Genomic DNA, 21,212 nt, shown 5'->3' on the forward strand with positions numbered 1-21,212 from the left:
AATGTGACTATGAGATCACTAAATGGATAGAAGTCAATGGCGAGTGAGACTAAGAGCCCGTTTGGGATGTGATGCAAGTTTCAGTTTAATTGAGTTTTTAGCTTCTTTTTGGTACTATTTATAAGTTCCATTGTACTTTTTGATACTATTCATGGGTCTCATTGTACTATTCAGCTAGCTTTTAACCCTTTACACTTTCAGCAAAAAAATTTCAGTTTTAGCTAAATAAGTTATTTCCAAACAGATAAGTGTCCGTTTGGGAACAGCTTATTTAGCTTTTTGCTGAAAGTGTGCTTTAAAAAATGTATATAAAAGTTAAAAGCTAAAAGTTTAAAGTTAAAATTGATGTCAGACAAACACACCCTAAGAGAGAAATTGCACCAAGATAAGAAACTTTTAGAATTGAGTAGTCCATGGCTAGAAAGTAGAGTAATGGTAAGTGGAAATTACTAGAAAGTTGAATAAGAGCTTCAAAAACAAAAACAAAAAAAGAACGAAAGAAAGAAAGAAACATTGATTGGCCAATAGCTAGGGCTGGTTTGGTTTAAATTGAGAACAAATTTTGTGTTTTCATACTTCAAGTTATGAGTTAAATGACATTATAGCATGATTTTAAAAACAGAATCAGGGGCAAAATTGGATTTTCGTCTGATTCCCAATTTAACCTGATTTTTTTATTAATTTTTGACCCGTTATTGGGTTTTTTAAAACCGAATTGTGGCTAATTTTAGGTTCAATCAGTCGGACCGACCAGTTGGATCTGATTTTTAAAATCATGCAGTTTGGTAAATGCACAAAGATAATAGGACCCACTTAAAGCATGGTCACATCAATTCTCTTTCTTCTTTTCTTTCTTTTCCTTTTTATTTTTATTTTTTATTCTTTCTTTCTTGATTCTACTTCGGTCACTTCTCTCTTCGAAATGGACATGGACAGTGGGAGGTCGTGAGTGTGTGGTGGAGGGGGGATAATCTCCTTGGGAACCAGATCATTAAAAAAAGGTATTGACCCACACACTGCTCATTTTCTCTTAACCATATATTCACAACGCTCTCTTTTTTTTTTTTTCTTTTTTTTGGGAGTACTAGCATTTTTCTGTGGAAATTCTGGTTTCTACCCAGTTTTTACTGGCAATAAAATGTTTTATTAACAAAACCTTATATATGGAAATGACACCAGAGACTCCTGAGTCTGAGCAGTAAGAGCACGAGACAAGACTGCTCATATAAATATGGGCATCCCTTCTTCCAGTGTCTCGATGCACCTAGTGCTCCTTTCCATACTCTCCTCCTTATGCCTTACCAGTAAAGCAGCCCAATACCGCTACCATTTCTGTTCAAACCAAACCACTTTCTCCCCCAATAGCACCTACCGGTCTAATCTCAGCCACCTCCTCTCTTTCCTTTCCGCAAATTCCACCACTGAAACCGGTTTCTACAACACCACAGCGGGTCAAACTCAAACACCAGAGAACACAGTTTACGGCCTCTTCCTCTGCCGTGGTGATCTCAGCACCAAAGAGTGCCGAGACTGCGTGTCAACCGCAACCAAAGAGATCGTTCAGCTGTACTGCCGAGATGAAAAAGTGGGTGTGATATGGTATGATGAATGTGTGTTACGCTACTCAAATCGATCCTTCTTCTCCGTCATGGAAGACGAGCCGAGAACGGTTCTGTGGAACTTGTTGGATATAACAGAGAGAGATCGCTTCCTTCAGCTATTGGAAAAAGCATTGAGTGACTTGGTGCCAGCGGCCGCAAATGCTTTGTCTGGTGCTAAAAAGTTTGCTACCAAAGAAACCAAATTTACCGAATCGCAAACGTTATACAGCCTTGTGGAGTGTACCCCTGACCTATCCAGCTTTGATTGCAATAGGTGTCTTCAGGGAGCCATAGCTAAGTTGTCCAAATCTTATGATGGAAAGAGAGGGGGGCGAGTTCTGTCTCCTAGTTGTAACATTAGGTATGAAGTTTTCGCGTTTTTCCATGTACAAGCTCAAGCTGATGCCCCACAACCAAAAGGTACATATCCTATCAAGATCATGTTTATTTGAGAGGATCCATTTTATAATTCAAACTAAATATTATTGATTCAAGTTTCAACCCTCATCTTTACTGATGAGACTTAATTACTTTATTAGGATTTAGGCCGCACTTCTTGTAACTGACTATTAACATTGTACATGATATTGTTTTTGCAGGAAAAGGCAAAATCTCAATGGTAATAGCTATCATTATTGGTGTTACAATTGCTGCGTCTGTGGTGCTAGTCGTTCTGCTTTACTGTTTCCAAAGGAGGAAAGAAAGAAAGAAGTCCAATGCTACAAACGAAAAGAATTCTGGGAAATCTGACGGCCTCCTAAGTTTTCATGGTATGCAAGTGGTTTTAAGTTCACATCATATATTCATGTCACACTCTCCTCATTTTCATTAAGAATGTGTTTTAAGCCACACGTGAGGGAGTGTTAAAAACTATATAAATTCGAAATAATAAATTCCTTATTATCTGTAGGTTAAAATTCTAGTAGAATTTGGAGGAATGTCAAGTGTTGTTTCTGCCAACATTGCATAAGGCATGATTGGGATGACATTGTTCGTGGGCAGTAAAACAATGGAAAGGAAAATCCTTGAAATCTTAGTAAATTGGGGCTTAGTGCTGCTGTTTACCACATTTGGAGTCTGTTGAAATGCAATTATAATTCAAGGATTGATTTAAACAAAAGATTAGATTGTGGAGCTTATCAGAAAGTAAGTCAAGATTTGAATAAGGAAGGATATTAATCAGATGCTCTGCTGTAGATGGCGATTCATAGATTCTGTTCTTCAGAGAGCCTCTACTTAGCTTAAGGATGCAGCCTAGGCCTCCCTTCTAGCTTTATGAAGTTGTTTGTTGTTTGGTTTGCTGGCTATCTGTTGTTGAATATTGGCTGTATTTTGTCTTGGTTGTGCTTTAATTTGTTGGTTTATTCATTTTGGTATTGTAGTTCTGTTATCGTCCAGCAGGTTTGTAGGTGGTGCTGCTTTGAGTGGCTGGAGCTTAGTTGAGGTTCTTGTTGGTTTGTTGTTATTGGCATTGCTTTTTGGGAACCTTGTCTGATTTATTGCTGGTTTGGGTCGTTTGCGGTTCTGTGTTGTTGCTGGTTCTCCAACTATTTCAATAAAGATTATTGATTAAAAAAAAACTTCTAGTATGGTTGGTGGTTTATCAGAAATGATGAAGATTATATTGATTATGTACGAAGTCTCACCAAATCATATCTGCAAACAATGCTCTTCGTAGCGTAATCTCTGACGTTTATTTATTTTTTGATGATTAGCAGATGCAAGTGAAATAACGAATGTAGAATCCTTGCAATTTGATTTTGAGACAATTGAAGCTGCCACAAACAAATTCTCAGATGACAGCATAATTGGTGAAGGTGGATTTGGTAAAGTTTACAAGGTACGTAGAATCCATATAATCTTTATTATTTGCGACTAGAGCATGAATTTGAGATGGAAAATTAAAGGAAATGTTATAAACTGAGAAATAAAGGATAGTGTAATTAATTCGAGAGGACCAATTTCCTGAGAGAAAATAGACATTTGTGGTTAATTTTATACTTATTATTTCTCATTAATGCATTCAAAAAAATCCTAAAACATAGGAATTAATCCTATCCTAAAACATATGGATCAATTTAAATACAAGCAAATAACAATACTAATCTACTACTACCTTATTCAAATAAATATCTATCACCAAGCCTAAATTTGAATACTTCTAAAGCAAATAAAAATTTATCTAGCTTATCTCAGGTCATAACAGGAAAACCTTTCAAAAGGAAAAACCACTGCATAGAAAACCGTTGAAAACAATGTAAAAACTAAAAAGAAGGATTACATAGTTAGAGACTTACAAAACCCTGGCCTCGTCTAGACCTATGCAACCTTTGCAAACACACAGCTTGCCTTTTTATCATGGTAATCCCAGAACATTCGGAATTCTAATATAGTGATCTCCTCTAAACCGAAACCTTTGCCACTTCAAGAACCTCGATCTTGATACTTTACTCAGTGAACCTCATTGAATTTTGGCTATGTGGTTTCAACCTCACTCTTGCTTACAATGTTATTAAAATAGAAGCAGAGTAGATAAAGTTGTTTATATGATATTGCCTTAATCAATGTATTGTAAAAGCAAAGCAACGTCAAGAACTCAATACAACGATGGTGAGGAGAATTTTCCAGTTTGCTCTTAAATGCTCTCTCTCTCTCTCTCTCTCATAAAAATGGCTAGGAGCTGTGTTTTTTTATTATCAAAAATAGCAAACCCAACAATATATACATATAGCAGACGTATGTATATTAGAAACAATTTGAGTTGGCTAGGATCCTTTGTTATTTTGAATTCCAAAACTGAGTAGTGAAAAAGCTTCCAAGTGCGCTTGGCTTGTACTTATTTGTTTATTAATTTTTCCTTTTTATCTCAACTTTTAGGCAAATAATCTAACCTTTAGTTTTTTTTTTTGTTTTTGGTGGAAATAATTTAGCTTTTTGCTACTTGTCACACATTTAACATAAAATTTACTAAAAATTATATCTTTCGATAAAAACTACGCAAATAAGATACCACAAATAAGTTGTTCCCAAACCCATAAATCAAAGTGGGCTAATATTATTTTTGTTTGTGCACACAAAAGGCTTCTAATGGTAATCTAATGCAATCCATACCATTTAACAACTAGGTCCTAAATTTGCCTGTTTGGAGATTATTTCATTCAGGGTGTGCTACTTGAAGGGAAGGAAGTAGCCGTTAAAAGGTTCTCAATGAAGTCATTGCAAGGCTTAGAGGAATTCAAAAATGAGGTCCTACTTATTGCAAAACTTCAACACAAAAATCTTGTGAGGCTTTTGGGATGTGGCATAGAGGGAGAAGAAAAGCTGCTTGTCTATGAGTTCATGCCTAACAAAAGCCTAGATTTTTTTATTTTTGGTTTGTTTCTTCCTACATTCTATTTTATAAGCTTGATAGTATTTTGGATTTCTTGAAGATTTATAGAATTCAAATTTATACATGATGTCATAACTTAACGTTAATATTGAATTTTAGATTCAAAAAGACGCTCACAGCTTGATTGGAAGACTTGCAATAATATTATTAGTGGGATTGCCAGAGGACTTCTATATCTTCATGAGGATTCCCGACTTAAAATCATTCATAGGGACTTGAAGCCTAGTAATGTGTTGTTGGACCATGACATGGTTGCCAAAATATCTGATTTTGGAATGGCGAGGATCTTTTGTGAAAACCAGAATATAGCTAGCACCAAAAGAGTTGTAGGAACATAGTAAGTTGCTGCTTCTTTTATTTCTCTTCTTCTTGGTTTTTTTTTTTTTTTTTTAAATAATAATAATAATGTTGGTATCCAAAAAGTGGGTACATGGCTCCAGAATATGCATTGGAAGGAGTATTCTCTGTGAAGTCTGATGTCTTTAGCTTTGGTGTAATCTTGCTTGAGATTATTAGTGGAAAAAGGAATAGTGGCTTCTACCTTACAGAACATGCCCAAACACTCCTTGCATATGTATGTTAACTTTTGTCAGCTTGAATTAGAATTAAACAGTGAAAATGGGATAGCATATATGAAATATAACCCCATTTGCAATCTAAATTGATAGGCATGGAGATTGTGGTGTGAAGATAAAGTGTTAGAGTTCGTGGACAACTTCTTGATGGAATCATGTTGGACATCAGAAATTGTAAGATGCATACATATCGGACTTTTGTGTGTGCAGGAAAATCCAAACGACAGACCCACCATGTCAACTGTGGTAGTTCTGCTAGGAAGTGAATCAATAGACCTTCCTGAACCAAAGCACCCTGCATTCTCTGTGGATAAATTCACTCAGATTGATGAATTCTCTGTAAATGAGCTTAGCATTTCTAACATTGTACCACGATGAATAGGGACAGAGCCAGAACTTAGAGTTAGGGGAGGTGGCTTTGCTGTTAGTTATGTGTAGTGACTTTGGCTTTTGACTTTGTTGTTACTTAGTTGTTTAGTTGCAAATTGTTTAAAATTTTTTAAAGGGCTAGATTGTTTGTTTTTAGTAAAATTGGTTGACTAGGCTTTTTTTTTTTTTTTTTTTTTTTTTTTTTTTTTTTTTTTAAGTTTTACTATTGATAATTTTTGTTGTTGTACTAATTTTTTTGGGCTTGTATTTTTTTTTTTTTTTTAAAGATTTTAGACTTATAAATATTTTTAATGGCCTTTAAAATGTGAAAAATGTTTGAATTACAAACTTTTTAACAAATTGCTGATCATGTAAGTGATGAGCCTAAATGCGAATCAATAAAAATTTGTTATCTTAACTGTTTGTAAAATGTTATAGAAAAATTTGTAACTATAACAATACTCTTAAAAGAATCAATGATATTTTTAAAGGAACAAAAGTGTAATTTTCTAAAATAAAAATGCTAAAATTAGTACCTATATATATAATAATATTTTTTTTTTTTAAATTGGGGGGGCCATTGCTCCCAAGTCCAACCATGGCTCCGTTCATGACGATGAACATGTATAATTATATAAGATTGCCATTGGGTCTTGCATGATGGTGAACTTAATATTGTAGCTTAAATTTCTACAAAATAGGAATAGTATACGAATTGGAAAGGAAGGTCCATTCAAATGAGAAAATGATTGGTTGTACCAAATTTTTAGATAAGATTGTGTTGTGAAAAAATAAATTTCACTTCTGGGTTTTAATTAGCACAAATGAAAATTCAATTGAAAAAAAAAAAAAAAAAGATTTTCTTTAGGGGAATTTTCTTTTGTAGCTAAGGTTGTGTTTGTTTTGGGTATAATTATAATTTGGAAAATATTTTACACTATTGATAGTGTTTGATAGCTCAAGAAATTAAAGTCAAATTGAAATTACATAAGTTTGACCATAAAATACCCCATCCACACCCGTAAAATATTTTACACAATAATATTACCTTCAAACCATTTCCACTCCAAAAATTCATCTCATCACTCACACCAAGCCCAAGCTAAAGGACAGAGAGAGCTACCGCCGGTGAAGCTCAAATCCAATCCTCGACCCAAGGCCCTGCCATTGTGCTTGCAAGGCCCTTTGTTGGTGAAGGTAGTTTCTCATCTACTCCACCTTAGTCCTTTCTCTTTCACTCACTCGACCCATCCCTCTTACTCCCCCGATTTTGTTTAGCTCCAATCCAAGCTCATCCACTCACTCTTAGTCTCACACTCAAGTCAACAATCATGAAGATGAGGGTAAGCATAATCACACTGCCCAGATTGCGCCACCTCAACCCATCTCCCACCCACGTTGTCACTACCCTAAATGTTTTTTTTATTTTTATTTTATATATATATATATATATATATATATATTGTAAAATAAAATTTTTTCTTGGGTTTTGGAGGATCAATGGTTAGAGTGGTTCGTGACTTTTAATGGTAGTGGGGCTGGTTGTGAGTTTAAGAATTAACGGTGGCCAATTGGGGGTGGTGGATCGGTGGATAGGGTGGTTTGTGGGTTTCAATAGTCGTGGGTTATGGGTTATGGGTTTTGATATTGATTTTGAGATTAATCGGTTTTGATTTCGATTATAATATTCCAGGTTAATTGGTTATGTGGTGGTTGATGGTGGCTAGGTTTGTAGTGGCTGGTGGTGGCTGGGTTTATGGTGGTAACTATGGTGGTTGGGTTTTTTGAAAATAGGTTTTTACAAGCAATACCAAATACTAAAAATACTTTTCTGGCAAATTTTCCAAAACACAAACAAACAACTGAAAATATGTTCCTTTTCATAAAATATTTTCAACTGAAAATATTTTACACTCAAAAAACATTTTACATATTGGCAAACACAACCTAAATAGAAAGATGACATTTTGTTTTGTCCCCTCAAACCTTGTAATCCTAATCCCATCCCGACAATAAGAACAATCTTAAGACGTTCTATACTTCAATTTATTAATGTACATGTGCGTCTCTTTGTGGGCTCAGCTTCTCATAGCAAGTTTGATATGTAGGCCATTGATGAAAAAAGGGTCCTTGGAACAAAATAAACAAGAGAGTTGGATGTTTAGGCCCAGTATATCTTTCAGTCATATCCCATGGGTGGGCCTATAGGATAACTTGGACAGTCCAGAATTTGGATTCAATCAATACCTAGTATTTTTTTTTTCTTTTTTTTTGTTTGTTTGTTGGGGAGGAGTACTAGACGTGTTGCGATGATAATAAATGAAAAAAAAATGAACACGTGTTATAATCATAATGGGTCTAGTGCATTGGAGCACGGGACCCATGTCAAGTCCCTCATAATGTTTGCCTTGTTATAATGATTAAGCTTATCAAACTAACCTCCAATGAAGGGTAGCCAACTTGCTTCTAGCCCAATTGACACCTATCATTCTCTTCAATTTTTGTGTTGCCTCCTTACCAAATTATTAAAAAAAAATAAAAAAATTCATGAGTGCTATTTTCTTCCGTCAAATCCTATATGGGAATATCATTTCTAAGCATACAGTTGTCTTTTATATTTTTCATTGTGTATGGTTAAATTTTCTTTTGTCTTTTGCTTCACTTTGTTTCTTATTTAAATCCAATAAAAATAATTATAATAAAAATTCATTTACATAAATAATTAGTGCACCACCTAAAAATAACTAGTTCATGAAAATAAATCCATTTACACTAATAATACTCAGTTTAATTACATAACACAAATTTAGACTACTTCAGTATTGGTTCAACACATATACACACTATGTCACTAAAAGAATTTAAGTAATATTAATTTTTAAGATTAAAATAATAAAAAATGGATATGTTGGATTTTACTTTAATGAATTTAATTTTTTTTATTATTTCAACTAAGCCTACAATAATTTTTAATATTAAAATAATAAGAAAATGGATATGTTGGATATGTTACTTTAATGAATTCAAATTTTTTTATCATTTCAACTAAGCGTACAATTATTCTTAATATTTTTTATTGCATGTGTTGCTGAATTTGTTTTTACCATTTGATGGTTTTGTTTTGATCATTACCAAATCAACTAAACATAAGAAAAAAATATCATATTTCAAAATAATTGTTATTTTTATATAAATTTTATGAAAATAAACATATAAATTCATTTCATATAAATAATTGGGGCACCGTCTGTGGATGATTAATATATGAAAATCAATGCTGTAGGTGAACAATTTGGTGACCCAATCCTTGTTGCTCAAGTCTTGGCCCAAAAGGTCCCACACAATGAATTTCTTTAGAGTATGGGTTAAAGAACTCGGTTTCAGTTAATTCAAACGGTTTGATGCATGGGTTAAGGGAATACACAAACAAGAACGAAAATGCCACTACGTAGAAAGGTCTCCAGAAATGATCAGGCTAAAAACTTGATTCATAGATACATGTCAATGCCGTAAGACTTCTCTCTCCTATTCTCTCCTTTTTTCCCCCGTCGACTTTTACATATTATATAGGCCCTTTCCAATCATCTGGGCTTTATACTTGTTGATCATCCAAACCCCCACTTGAGCACCTGTCCCATCAAACACCTCTCTCAGTTCTTTGTGAGTTGCGATAGCCAAGATAACACTGTTCAGGGGTCTTCTCCTCATTAATGCGGCCAGGAGAGTAGTTGTAATGTATTTAATGTGGTGGTGGCAACCTTTACTGAGATATTTCGAGTTTCCTTCCTTTTTACGTATTTAGAAGATGGACTATAGTGGCTTGAATGTATCTTTGCTCCAGATTATGCAGTATCCGAGGAGAAATTACTCCTCGGACATGTTCTCTTTGCCCCAGTGGGCCTGAATAAGGATTGCTTAGGCCCCGTTGACTCCTCGGACGGGCTGCGTCCTCGGACGGGCCCAAGACCCAGCCAGCCTGTTATTTTGGGCCGGTCCCCACAATAGCCCCTCAAAATTCCGGTTTTTGATCTCCTTCCGAGAAGAAAAGCGGAGTTTTGACATTACAAAGGATGGAATTAATTAGCTCCTGATTCACACGTGTGGGGGCAGTTACTTTTGACGTGCTACAATTTACGAGGCGCGATTATTTACTCCAGGCGGCTTTATGTCTCCCCTATTCAACGGCGAGACGCAGATCCAATGGCTGACATTCTTGTCACAATTCTTGAGCGGGAGTGATTTCCTTTTTCCTCCTAGCTATATAAAGCCCTAAAGAGACTCATTTTTCTCTTTTACTAGCACATAAAAAGTCCAGAGTACTCCAGAGAGCTCCAGCGCCCAGAGATTCACGAACATTTTCGACCTTCACATTTCTGTAGCCATTTCTGCGAAGCGTCCTTCCTTGAAAAGATTTTCAAGCGTCTTGGTGATTGTTTGTGAGGACACCCGTAAGTTCCGCTTGCATCGTTGCTTCAAATTTCTCCTCGTCTTTCAATTTTCATCTCGGTTTTCTTTCCGTCCCTCCAGTTTAATTTAGATGGGTAGATTCAAGGATCTAGTAGATACCCCGGCTGCCATGGAGGCTTTTAGGGCAAAATACCATATCTCACCGAGTGTGGTTATGAAGTACTGTCCCCCAAAATGAGTATTAACAGATAGAGATGTGGATGAAGTCGTCATTCCCATGATTGCTTTTATAGAAGGGGGAATGACACTTCCCATGCGTAGGATTACCCAGGACTACTTGTTCCACCATAGGTTGACACCGCATCAGTGCGCTCCAAACATGTTTAGGATATTAGGCTGCATAGATGTCTTGAACGAGCGGATGGGTCTAGGCCTTACCTGGCATGATGTGGTTCATCTGTACAAGTGCCACTACATTGAGAAGGGGGGGTATTATCTTAAATCTCGATCCGAGGTCGTTAGGCTAATCTCCTGCCTCCTCGTATCCAATAAGACTATGAATGATGATTTCCTCATTGCCTCAAGAGAGTAGAGCGATGGTTTTCATTGTCCAACTCGGGCAGGAATTCCAGGTGCGGCGCCTCTAGGGCCAATCCTTTAGGGAGGGGGCTTAGCTCTTTAGATTCATTCCCTTTTTTTTTTTTTTGCTTAAAAATCAAAAAATTTTATAACTTAACCATAATATCCTTCTCGGCTATTTTGTAGATAGAGCTCAAGTTGCTCCTCGGCTGAGCCACGTAAACGTTCAGGCCTTGAACTATCTTTTGAGGTCAGAAATCTACGTTACCGAGGACGGGCAGCTACGCGCGGCTCATCTGGTTTTGGGCTACCGACCCCTATCCTGCACTTTCTAAGACATTGGCCACGCCATAAGAGCTGGTAGTCCGAGGTTAGCTAGAATTGACGTGTCCAAGCCCAAGTTTTTGGCCCGACAAGATCTCAAGCTAGTCGTGCTACCTGGCATTCGGAATCCTCCACTAGTTGCGCAATTGCCTCCGCCAAACAACCTTGAAGTTGTTGCGCCAACTAAAGGAGAGACTGAATCATCTCGTCTTTCTCTTGAGGAGGAGATAAACGAGTTCTATTTTGAAGAGGAGGTTCCTAAAGCTCCTTTGATTGAGCTTTCAGACCCTGAGGGAGAGCAGGATCGAAATTCTGTGGTCGGCGCCCCAATTATTATAGCCTGCTCGGACGACTCTTCAGACGTGGAGGTAGATAATATGGCCACCGGCAAAGGAAAAAGCCTACGAAAGTTGATGGCCTCCCGAGGCAAAGGTCAATCTTTAAAGGCAGTATCTCAGTCGCAGACCCCTGTTCTTCCTCCCGTGGCTCCTCAGCCCCCTTCTGACCTCGGCCTAAAGGTTAACCCGGACCTGAAGAAGAAAAGGCCGATTGAAACCCTTGAGGAAGGCATGGTGGGCCCCCGCCAAGGCAATCAGCAAAAAACCACCTGGGAGCAGAAGAATAAAAAGGCTCCCTCCATAGAAAGCCGGGATGAAGAGAATCGGGCTGAAGTGCGGGTTAATCCGCGCACTTGGAGCCCGAAGCTCGAGGTAGACGGGGTCGCCATTCCCTATATTGCCTCGGTCCGAAAATACAACAGGGGCCGAGCAGGATATATAGCTGAGGCCCTAGAGCAGCCAGTGCTCCTTCCCCAGGACATAGAGGCCTACAGGCGATTCTCTCAGCCGGAGCTCTTTCTATCCCTCAAGAGGGACCTTGCAATAGTAAAGTGACTCTTCTAACCTTTGATAAAATCATTAGACCTTATCACATTCTAAGATATCGTTTTGTTGTTTTGTGGGCAGATTACTCAGCAAGTGTTTGTGGCCGAGGAGTACTGCCGCAACAACCGCAATTTGGCTGAAGCTGAGGCTCAGTCTCGTGCCGAGGTGGAGAAATCTGTAGGGTCCCTCAAGCAGGAGAACTTTGACCTCTCGGGGAAGTTCAAAGAGGCGAAGAAAGCCCGCAAGAGCACTATGGCTGGACTGAAGAACGCTGAAACCCAAGCCAAGGACCAGCGCCAAAAATTGTTCGTGATCGAGACCAATCTTGCCACTGAAAGGCAAACAGTGTTGGATCTCAAGGCTGCGTTACAGAAAGCTGAGGAGGAGGTCCGGCTGGCTAAAGAAAAGGCTCAACTAGCTCGGGAAGCAGCCGAGGCTGAAAAGAAGGCTTTTTATCAGCTTGGGGCGAAGGAGACTGAAGCCAGGCTCTCTGAGGAGCTTCCAAAGGTATGCAGGGATTACTGCAGCATCTCATGGGCTCATGCCCTTAATGCTGTAGGGGTTCCAATAGATTCGGCCTTGAGGTTGCCCGAGAAGGTCTTCTTCCCTCCTGAGATCCGAGAGATCCCTGACGGCGCCCCTGAAGCTTCTGAGTAGGCCCTGGTCATTCCTGATGCCATCCCTTTGCTTGATAAGGCCAAGGATCCTGCCAAGGAGTCCGTCTTCGAGGGTCTTAGGGCAGACTCCCAAGCCAAAGAGGTTCCTCCTCCTCAACCAGAGCTGAAAGAGAATCCTGCTACTTAGGCTTAGCTTCTAGGGTTTTTACTATTGTATTTTCTTTAGAACGGGAGTTGTCTTATTTTTTGTTCTTTTGTAAAGACTTCCCTTTGTATTGATCTCGGCTTATTAATATAGAATGTTCTTTTTTCCATTCTCTTTTGGTACTTACGACTGATGTTGATATAATTTCATTATTTTGTTCAAAGTTAATACTGTTCCTCTAGTTAATGTTTGCAACAATATAAACGAATATAAACGAATGAGAAAAGGCAGTGTCGTGCGGCGAACTTAGAACAATAGATGCAATTATACTAAGCTACGAACGTACCTTAAAATCGCACAGGAGTTGTACGTTATTAATTTCCCCTAAGTCTGTGGTCCGAGGAGTCATGCAGGACTTAGGTTCTGTTTAAAACTTGTATAGATGCCATAAGTTGTTAATTTCCCCTAAGTCTGTGGTCCGAGGAGCCATGCAGGACTTAGGTTCTGTTTAAAACTTGTAGAGACGTATCAAATTATTAATTTCCCCTAAGTTTATGGTCCGAAGAGCCATGCAGGACTTAGGTTCTGTTTAAAACTCGTAGAGACGCATCAAGTTATTAATTTCCCCTAAGTCTGTAGTCCGAAGAGCCATGCAGGATTTAGGTTCTATTTAAAACTTGTATAGATGCCATAAGTTGTTAATTTCTCCTAAGTCTGTAGTCCGAGGAGCCATGCAGGACTTAGGTTTTGTTTAAAACTTGTAAAGAAGCATCAAGTTATTAATTTCCCCTAAGTCTGTGGTCCGAAGAGCCATGCAGGACTTAGGTTCTGTTTAAAACTTGTATAGATGCCATAAGTTGTTAATTTCTCCTAAGTCTGTGGTCCGAGGAGCCATGCAAGACTTAGGTTCTGTTTAAAACTTGTATAGATGCCATAAGTTGTTAATTTCCCCTAAGAGTGTAGTCCGAGGAGCCATGCAGGACTTAAGTTCTGTTTAAAACTTGGATAGATGGAAATGGACCAATGGATATGCGATGATCATGAAACAAAACATAGGCAGAGCCGTTTTCATTAATAATAATATCTTCTTAAATTATTTACATTCCACAGACAAGGTACAGTTTTTTCATCTAAGTCTTCTAAGTAATAAGCACCTATTCTGGCCACAGATGTGATGCGATACGGTCCTTCCCAGTTGGGTCTCAGCTTGCCCTAGGAAGGGTTCTTAGCACTACCGAGAATCTTCCTCATCATGAGGTCGTTTGGACTTAAAGGTTGCAACTTTACATTAACATCAAATCCCTGCTTTAGCTTCTGGTGATAACAGGCCATATGGATCATCACTTTTTCCCTTTTTTCCTCAACTAAGTCTAGACTTCTCCCCAATAACTCGTCATCGTTTTTTGGGGTAAAAGTTCTAGATTTCAATGTGGGGAAGCTGTTCTCGATTGGGAGTACGACTTCGGCCCCATAAGTCATTGAAAAAGGAGTTTCGCCCGTTGACCGTCGCGGCGTCGTTCGATAGGTCCATAAAACGTAGGGGAGCTCTTCCACCCATCTCTCCTTTGCATCATCCAACCTCTTTTTCAGCCCGCTCACTATGACCTTGTTTACGGCCTCGGCTTGCCCGTTTCCTTGGGGGTATGCAGGAGTGGAATATCGGTTTGTGATCCCAAAGTCGCAGCAGTATTCCCTGAAGTTTTTACTATCAAACTGAAGACCGTTATCCGAGATGAGGGTGTGAGGAGTTCCGAAACGCGTAATTATGTTTTTCCAAATGAATTTCTTGGCATCCACGTCCCTGATGTTGGCCAATGGTTTAGCCTCTACCCATTTGGTAAAATAATCAGTGCCGACTATTATGTACCGCTTATTCCCTGCTGCTTTAAGGAAAGGGCCGACAATATCAAGACCCCATTGAGCAAACGGCCAAGGGCTGGAGAGGGGGTTAAGGACTCCCCCCGGTTGGTGGATATTTGGGGCAAATTTCTGGCATTGATCACACTTCTTTGCATATTCTTGGGCCTCTCTCTGCATGTTCGGCCACCAGTACCCTTGGGTGAGTGCCCTACACGCTAGCGATCTTCCTCCTGTGTGACTTCCACAAATCCCCTCATGTAGTTCTTCGAGCAAGGACTCGGATTCCTCTGGATGTATACATAATAGGTATGGGCCAAAATAGGAACGCCGGTATAGCTTGTGGTCCTCTGACAACCAGAACCGAGGAGCATTTCTCCGTATCTTCTCGGCCTCCAGTTTTCCTTCTGGTAACATATCGTCTCTGAGGAAGTTCATTATAGGATCCATCCAGCTGGGATTCTTTCTAATCTGATGGATCCGAGCTGTGTCTCTACCGGTTGAACTTGTCTGGCATAAATCCTCAACAAGGATCATTCGTGGCAGATCATGTGCAGAGGACGTGGCAAGAGTGGCCAGCGAATCCGCATGTGTGTTCCCACTTCTAGGAACATGCATCAGGTTAAAGGATTCAAAGTCTGATTGCAGGCGTTTAACTTGACCGAGATATTCTTGCATTCTAGCATCTCTAGCTTCTAACTCACCCATCACTTGGCCAACGACCAATTTGGAGTCCGAGAACGCTTCCATTGCCTTTCCGCCCAATTTTTGAACCATCATCATTCCTTGAAGTAAAGCTTCGTACTCGGCCTCGTTGTTCGTAGCCGAGAACCCGAGTCTTAGCGATTTTTCAATGGCAATACCTTCGAGCGATATTAGAACTAGCCCAATTCCAGATCCTTTTTGGTTGGTCGCGCCGTCCACGTAGACTTTCCAACGCGAGATCTCCCGTGCTGAGATTGTGCCAACCGATTTTCCATCCATGTCTTCCTTCTCGGTTATTGTTTCTACAGAGGGTTCAGCGAATTCTATGACTAAGTCTGCGAGGACTTGACCCTTGACCGAGGACCTAGGCATGTATTTAATATCAAAGGCCCCCAAAAGTGCACTCCACATGACGATCCTTCATGTGAAGTTGGCGCTTCGGAGTACCGATCGAAGGGGAAGCTGGGTTAGAACAATGACCGTGTATGCCTGAAAGTAATGGGGGAGTTTTCGCGTGGCATGCACCACTGCTAGAATTGCCTTCTCCAATGGTAAGTAACGCACTTCAGCCTTATGTAATGATTTACTTATGTAATACACTGGTCGCTGTACTCCATTATCATCCCGTATCAGTACCAGGCTTACCGCATGAGGGGCTACCGCTATGTATGCGAATAGTACCTCATCCACCTCAGGGCTAGACATAATGGGTAGTCGCGACAAGTATTCTTTGAGCTGTTGGAAGGCCAGGACACAATCTTCCGACCACTCAAACCCTTTCCACTTATTTATTAAGAGGTAGAAAGGTCGGCATCGGTCTGCAGATCGTGATATGAACCGGTTCAACGCTGTGACCAAGCCAGTGAGTTTCTGCACTTCTTTCGGATTCCGAGGAGCTTGAAGGCTATTAATCGCTTTGATTTGATCTGGGCTTACCTCTATTCCTCTGTGAGTTACCATATAGCCTAGGAATTTCCCAGATCCGACCCCAAATGAACACTTGGACGCATTGAGCCGCAACTTATGCTCCCTTAAGATGCTAAAGATGATCTCCAGGTCTTTCACGTGCTCGGACACCACCTTGCTTTTTACCACCATATCGTTTATGTAGACTTCAATAACCTTGCCTAGCTGAGGTTCGAACATTCTGGTCATCATCCTTTGGTAGGTTGACCCTGCGTTCTTTAGTCCAAAAGGCATTACCTTATAGTGGTAGTTTCCGACGGGTGTCATGAACGCCATTTTCTCCTGATCCTCTAGTGCTAGTGGTATCTGATGATAGCCTTGGAAGGCGTCCAGGAAGCTCATTCAAGGGTGGCCTACAGTCGCATCTACCAATCGGTCAATTCAAGATAACGGGAATGGGTCTTTCGGGCATGCCTTGTTCAAATCTGTGAAGTCTATGCAGACTCACCACCTCCCCATTTTCTTTCTTACCACTATCGTATTTGCCAGCCATTCGGGGTAAAAGACTTCTTTGATAGCCCCTGCCCTTTTCAGCTTCGTCACTTCGTCTCTAACGGCACTGGCATGTTCTTTCGAGGGACATCAGGGTGGTTGCTTCTTCGAAATGGAAGATGGGTTAACATTCAAGTGGTGACAAATGAGTCTAGGGTCAACCCCCGGGGAATCGTAAGCGTTCCATGCGAACACATCAACATTTCTCCTCAGAAACCCGACCAGTTCATCTTTTTCTTGAGGAGGCAACTCTGAGCCAACCTGGAAAAATCTCTCTGGGTCCTTGTCAATGATAAACTTTTCCAAACTTTCACACCTTATCTCCTCGGCTGGCCCACTAACTTACCCCGCCGAGGTGGCTGGTTGCTATAAATTTTCAAGAGACGAGGACTCGGCCTTGGACCGACGTGAGATGGCGGCCACCATACACTGCCTAGTCATGGCCTGATCTCCACGAATCTCTTCCACTTGGCCTCCGGACGGGTATTTTACCTTTTGGTGAAGTGTGGAAGATACGACTTCTAGGGCATGGATCCATGGCCTGGCTACTATCGCTGTGTAGGGCGAGTAGACATCGACCACGATAAAGTCCACCTCCACCACCTCTGACCCGGTCTGGATGGGTAATCTAATCTGCCCTTTTGGTACTACTGTCTTCCCTTCGAAGTTGATAAGGGGAGATTCATAAGCCGTCAAATCCTCCGGCCTTAAGTTCAGCCCCTTGTATAGATTAGGGTACATTACCTCTACCGCGCTGCCCAGGTCTACCAGTACCCTCTTCACATCGAAACCATCGATTCTTAGCGTAACTACTAAGGCATCGTCGTGAGGTTGGATAGTTCCCCTCTTATCTTCGTCTGAGAATCCTAATATTAAATAGCTTCCCTTTTTAGACCTTTTACACTCTCTTTCCCTGTCCTCGGTAGAGAGTCGCGCCACGGACAGCACCCTAGAAGGAAATGAGCCGGTTCTTCCTGGGGCGGCGAGGATGACGTGTATCGTCCCCGTGGGAGGTCTTAACGACACATCTTTTCGAGGTTCTTGCATTTCCTGGCCCAGATGACTGCTTGAGGGGTGCAAAAGGTGACGTAGCTTTCCTTCTCGGACCAGCTGATCTAGGTGGTTCCATAGATTCCTGCAATCCTCAGTGGCATGCCCATGGTCTTGATGATAGTGACAATACAGGTTCTGGTTGTGTTTCGAAGGGTCCCCAGCCATTTTTCCCGGCCATCTGAAGAAGGGTTCGTTCTTGACTTTCTCTAGAACTTGCTGTACCGGCTCTCTGAACACGGCATTAACCGTTTGCATGTTGTTTTATCCAGCCTGTCTCAAAAAATCTCTCCTCGGCTAGTTATGGTTATATCGTTCCGACCTGAAATCATTCCCTTTGGGGGGAATGATCTTCTCCTTTTCTTTTCCTTATAGTTGATCTTCTTCCACCCTTTTGTACTTGTCAATTCTATCCATCAACTGGTGAAAGTTGGCAACAGGTTTACTAGTGAGAGATTTCCTTAAACCATGCTCGGTGGGGAGACCGCTTTTGAATGTGCTAATAGCGACATCATCATGGTTTTCATCCAACTCGTTATACATCTCCCAATACCTATCCAAATACGCCTTTAGGGTCTCTCCCTCGCGCATGGACAAGGACAGTAATGAACTTAGGGGTCAAGGGACTCTGCTATTTGTAATAAAGCGAGAACAAAAAGCCTGAGTGAGCTGCTTATAGGAGCCTATGAAATTTGTCTTTAGACTGTTAAACCATCTCATCGCCATTGGCCCCAAGCTGGACCGGAAAACTTTGCACATCAGAGCCTCGTTTTGGAAGTAGATGGTCATTCTTTGATTAAACTGGCTCACGTGCTCCACTAGGTCTGCTCAGCCGTTGTAGATGGCAAACGTTGGTTGATTAAAACGTCGGGGTAATTTAGCCCATTCTATCCTGTGCACGAAGGGTGATCTAGAGATTTGGTCTAGTGCCCTGTTCATAGCGTCATTTCCCAAACCCTTGCTGGATGGGCTTTCATACCTTCGCACAGGGCAAGACTCCTTTCCGTAAGAAAAGGTCTCACTTGGGGGTGTTCTCGACCTTCGTCGATAACTCACGTCCTCCTCGTTAGAGGATGCATCTGAGCTAGAGGGAGATCGCTTTCGCTACGCACGTCGCAACTTTCTTTTCAGGTCATCTATCTCTCGCTGCATGGCCTGATGGTTGTTTCGCTTTTGAGATTCGTGACTACCTATTTGGGTGCGACTTTGGCTTGTCTGGGTAGTCTGTACACTTCCCTCATGATTCCTTCTGTTGTCTGGGTTGGAAGGATTATTTTGCCGCTGAAATTCAATAGGTTCTGTCTGTTGAGGGTTAGTTTGGTGGGGATTCTCCTGGTGTGGACCTAGTCCTGCCATGCTTAACCGTTGTGCTTACTGACACTTAAGTTCTTCCCCACAAACAGCGCCAATTGTAGGTGAACAATTTAGTGACCCAATCCTTATTGCTCAAGTCTTGGCTCAAAAGGTTTCACACAATGAATTTCTGTAGAGTATGGGCTAAAGAACTCGGTTTCAGTTAATTCAAACGGTTCGATGCATGGGTTAAGGGAATACACAAACAAGAACGAAAATGCCACTGCGTAGAAAGGTCTCCAGAAATGATCAGGCTAAAAACTTGATTCATAGATACATGTCAATGCCGTAAGACTTCTCTCTCCTATTCTCTCATTTTTCCCCCGTCCCCCCTCTTGGGGGACTTTTACATATTCTATAGGCCCTTTCCAATCATTTAAGCTTTACACTTGTTGATCATCAAATCTCCACTTGAGCACCTGTCCCATCAGACACCTCTCTCAGTTCTTTGTGAGTTGTGGTAGCCAAGGTAACACTGTTCAGGGGTCTTCTCCTCATTAATGCGGCCAAGAGAGTAGTTATAATGCATTTAATGTGGTGGTGGTAGCCTTTACTAAGATATTTCAAGTTTCTTTCCTTTTTACATATTTGGAAGATGGACTATAATGGCTTGGATGTACCTTTACTCCGGATTATGCAGTATCCGAGGAGAAATTACTCCTCGGACATGTTCTCTTTGCCCCAGTGGGCCTGAATAAGGATTGCTTGGGCCCCGCTGACTCCTCGGACGGGCTGCGTCATCGGACGGACCCAGGGCCCAGCCAGCCTGTTATTTTGGGCCGGTCCCCACAAATGCTTTACCCAATTAATTAAAACATTGACATAAATATTTTTTTTTATGAGGTGGAAGGCTAAATGAAATGAATTCTCACTTCTTAAATTATATGCTACTTGTCTAAGAGATTTACAACAAGCAATGAGTAAATATCATGCTTGGGCTAATGTGAAGATGACATGCTATGAATGTCATTTTTTATCATATATGAAGGTGATATTGCTCTAATCACAATTTGCCACCATAACTAGTAGTGAAAAACGTTATTAAATTCATTGTGTACTTAGCATTTTTGCTTGAGAAAAAGCCCATTCTTTTGTGCAATAAAAATTTGACATTACACATATAACTACTAAATGACAATGATTGGAATATGTTGACAATCTGTTATCCTTAGATTATAAACAGTCCCCTTGCTACTAAGAAAATAACACAATCTAGTACCACCGGGCCTTGTAGCCCAAGTGGTACCCGATTTACCTTGAAACTGTTAGCTCAGGGGTTCGAGCCCCCGCACCCGCATAAATAATTACCAAGCAAAAAAAAAAAAAAAAAAAAAAAAAAAAAACACAATCTAGTAGTTCATCCAAAAAAATAAAAAAACAATTCATCAAAAAATAACAAAATCTAGTAAATGGTTCTCCTTTCATGATTTCTAACTTGAGAGACTGATGTGTCAATGTGTCATACAATAAAATCATATAGCTATAACTCTGGGTAAACCTGGATAGAAAGCTAGGCCAAGGGGGAAAAAATGGTAAAAAAAAAAAAAAAAAAAAAAAAACCTAAATGCTAGAAAATTTAGTACTGTGCTGTATCTCTTAATGGTTGATGCTATTGTGACATTTCATTCCGTTCAAAAAGAAGCTTGCAACTTGATTGGAAGACATGCTATGACATTATTGGTGCGATTTCCAATGCACTAGGAAGTATGTACACAAACAATGAAGTTTGCAACAATTTTTAAGAAATTAGAACACAACATGGCATAAATATGCAAATTAATTAAATATTAATCACATTTTTTTTATATTTTTAAATATTTTTAATCACAACATGGCACTATGGCTTTCGGCCTGGCTCGATCAATCGAAGCTTAGGCTCGACCGATCAAAGCTCGGG

General features: G+C 40.3%; 1 protein-coding gene across 3 annotated transcripts in view; it reads left to right on the forward strand.

The window, feature by feature from the left end:
• The first annotated feature begins 910 nt into the window (after positions 1-910).
• The window catches only part of LOC115988934 (putative receptor-like protein kinase At4g00960), a 34,368-nt gene continuing 14,066 nt past the window's right edge, over positions 911-21,212 (forward strand). Inside the window, exons 1-7 of one of the 3 annotated variants that reach the window (XM_031112570.1) lie at positions 926-2,021; positions 2,201-2,371; positions 3,317-3,441; positions 4,764-4,974; positions 5,092-5,329; positions 5,416-5,566; positions 5,661-6,106. In XM_031112570.1, coding sequence (XP_030968430.1) covers positions 1,232-2,021; positions 2,201-2,371; positions 3,317-3,441; positions 4,764-4,974; positions 5,092-5,329; positions 5,416-5,566; positions 5,661-5,945 — 1,971 coding nt within the window. In that variant the 5' untranslated portion in view covers positions 926-1,231 and the 3' untranslated portion in view covers positions 5,946-6,106. Of the gene's footprint in view, positions 2,022-2,200; positions 2,372-3,316; positions 3,442-4,763; positions 4,975-5,091; positions 5,330-5,415; positions 5,567-5,660; positions 6,107-21,212 lie in introns of those variants that run through there. The other 2 variants (XM_031112572.1, XM_031112571.1) reach the window with 2 other exon arrangements.

This window comes from Quercus lobata, chromosome 5 (genome assembly GCF_001633185.2).
Source record: "Quercus lobata isolate SW786 chromosome 5, ValleyOak3.0 Primary Assembly, whole genome shotgun sequence".
NCBI lineage: Eukaryota > Viridiplantae > Streptophyta > Magnoliopsida > Fagales > Fagaceae > Quercus > Quercus lobata.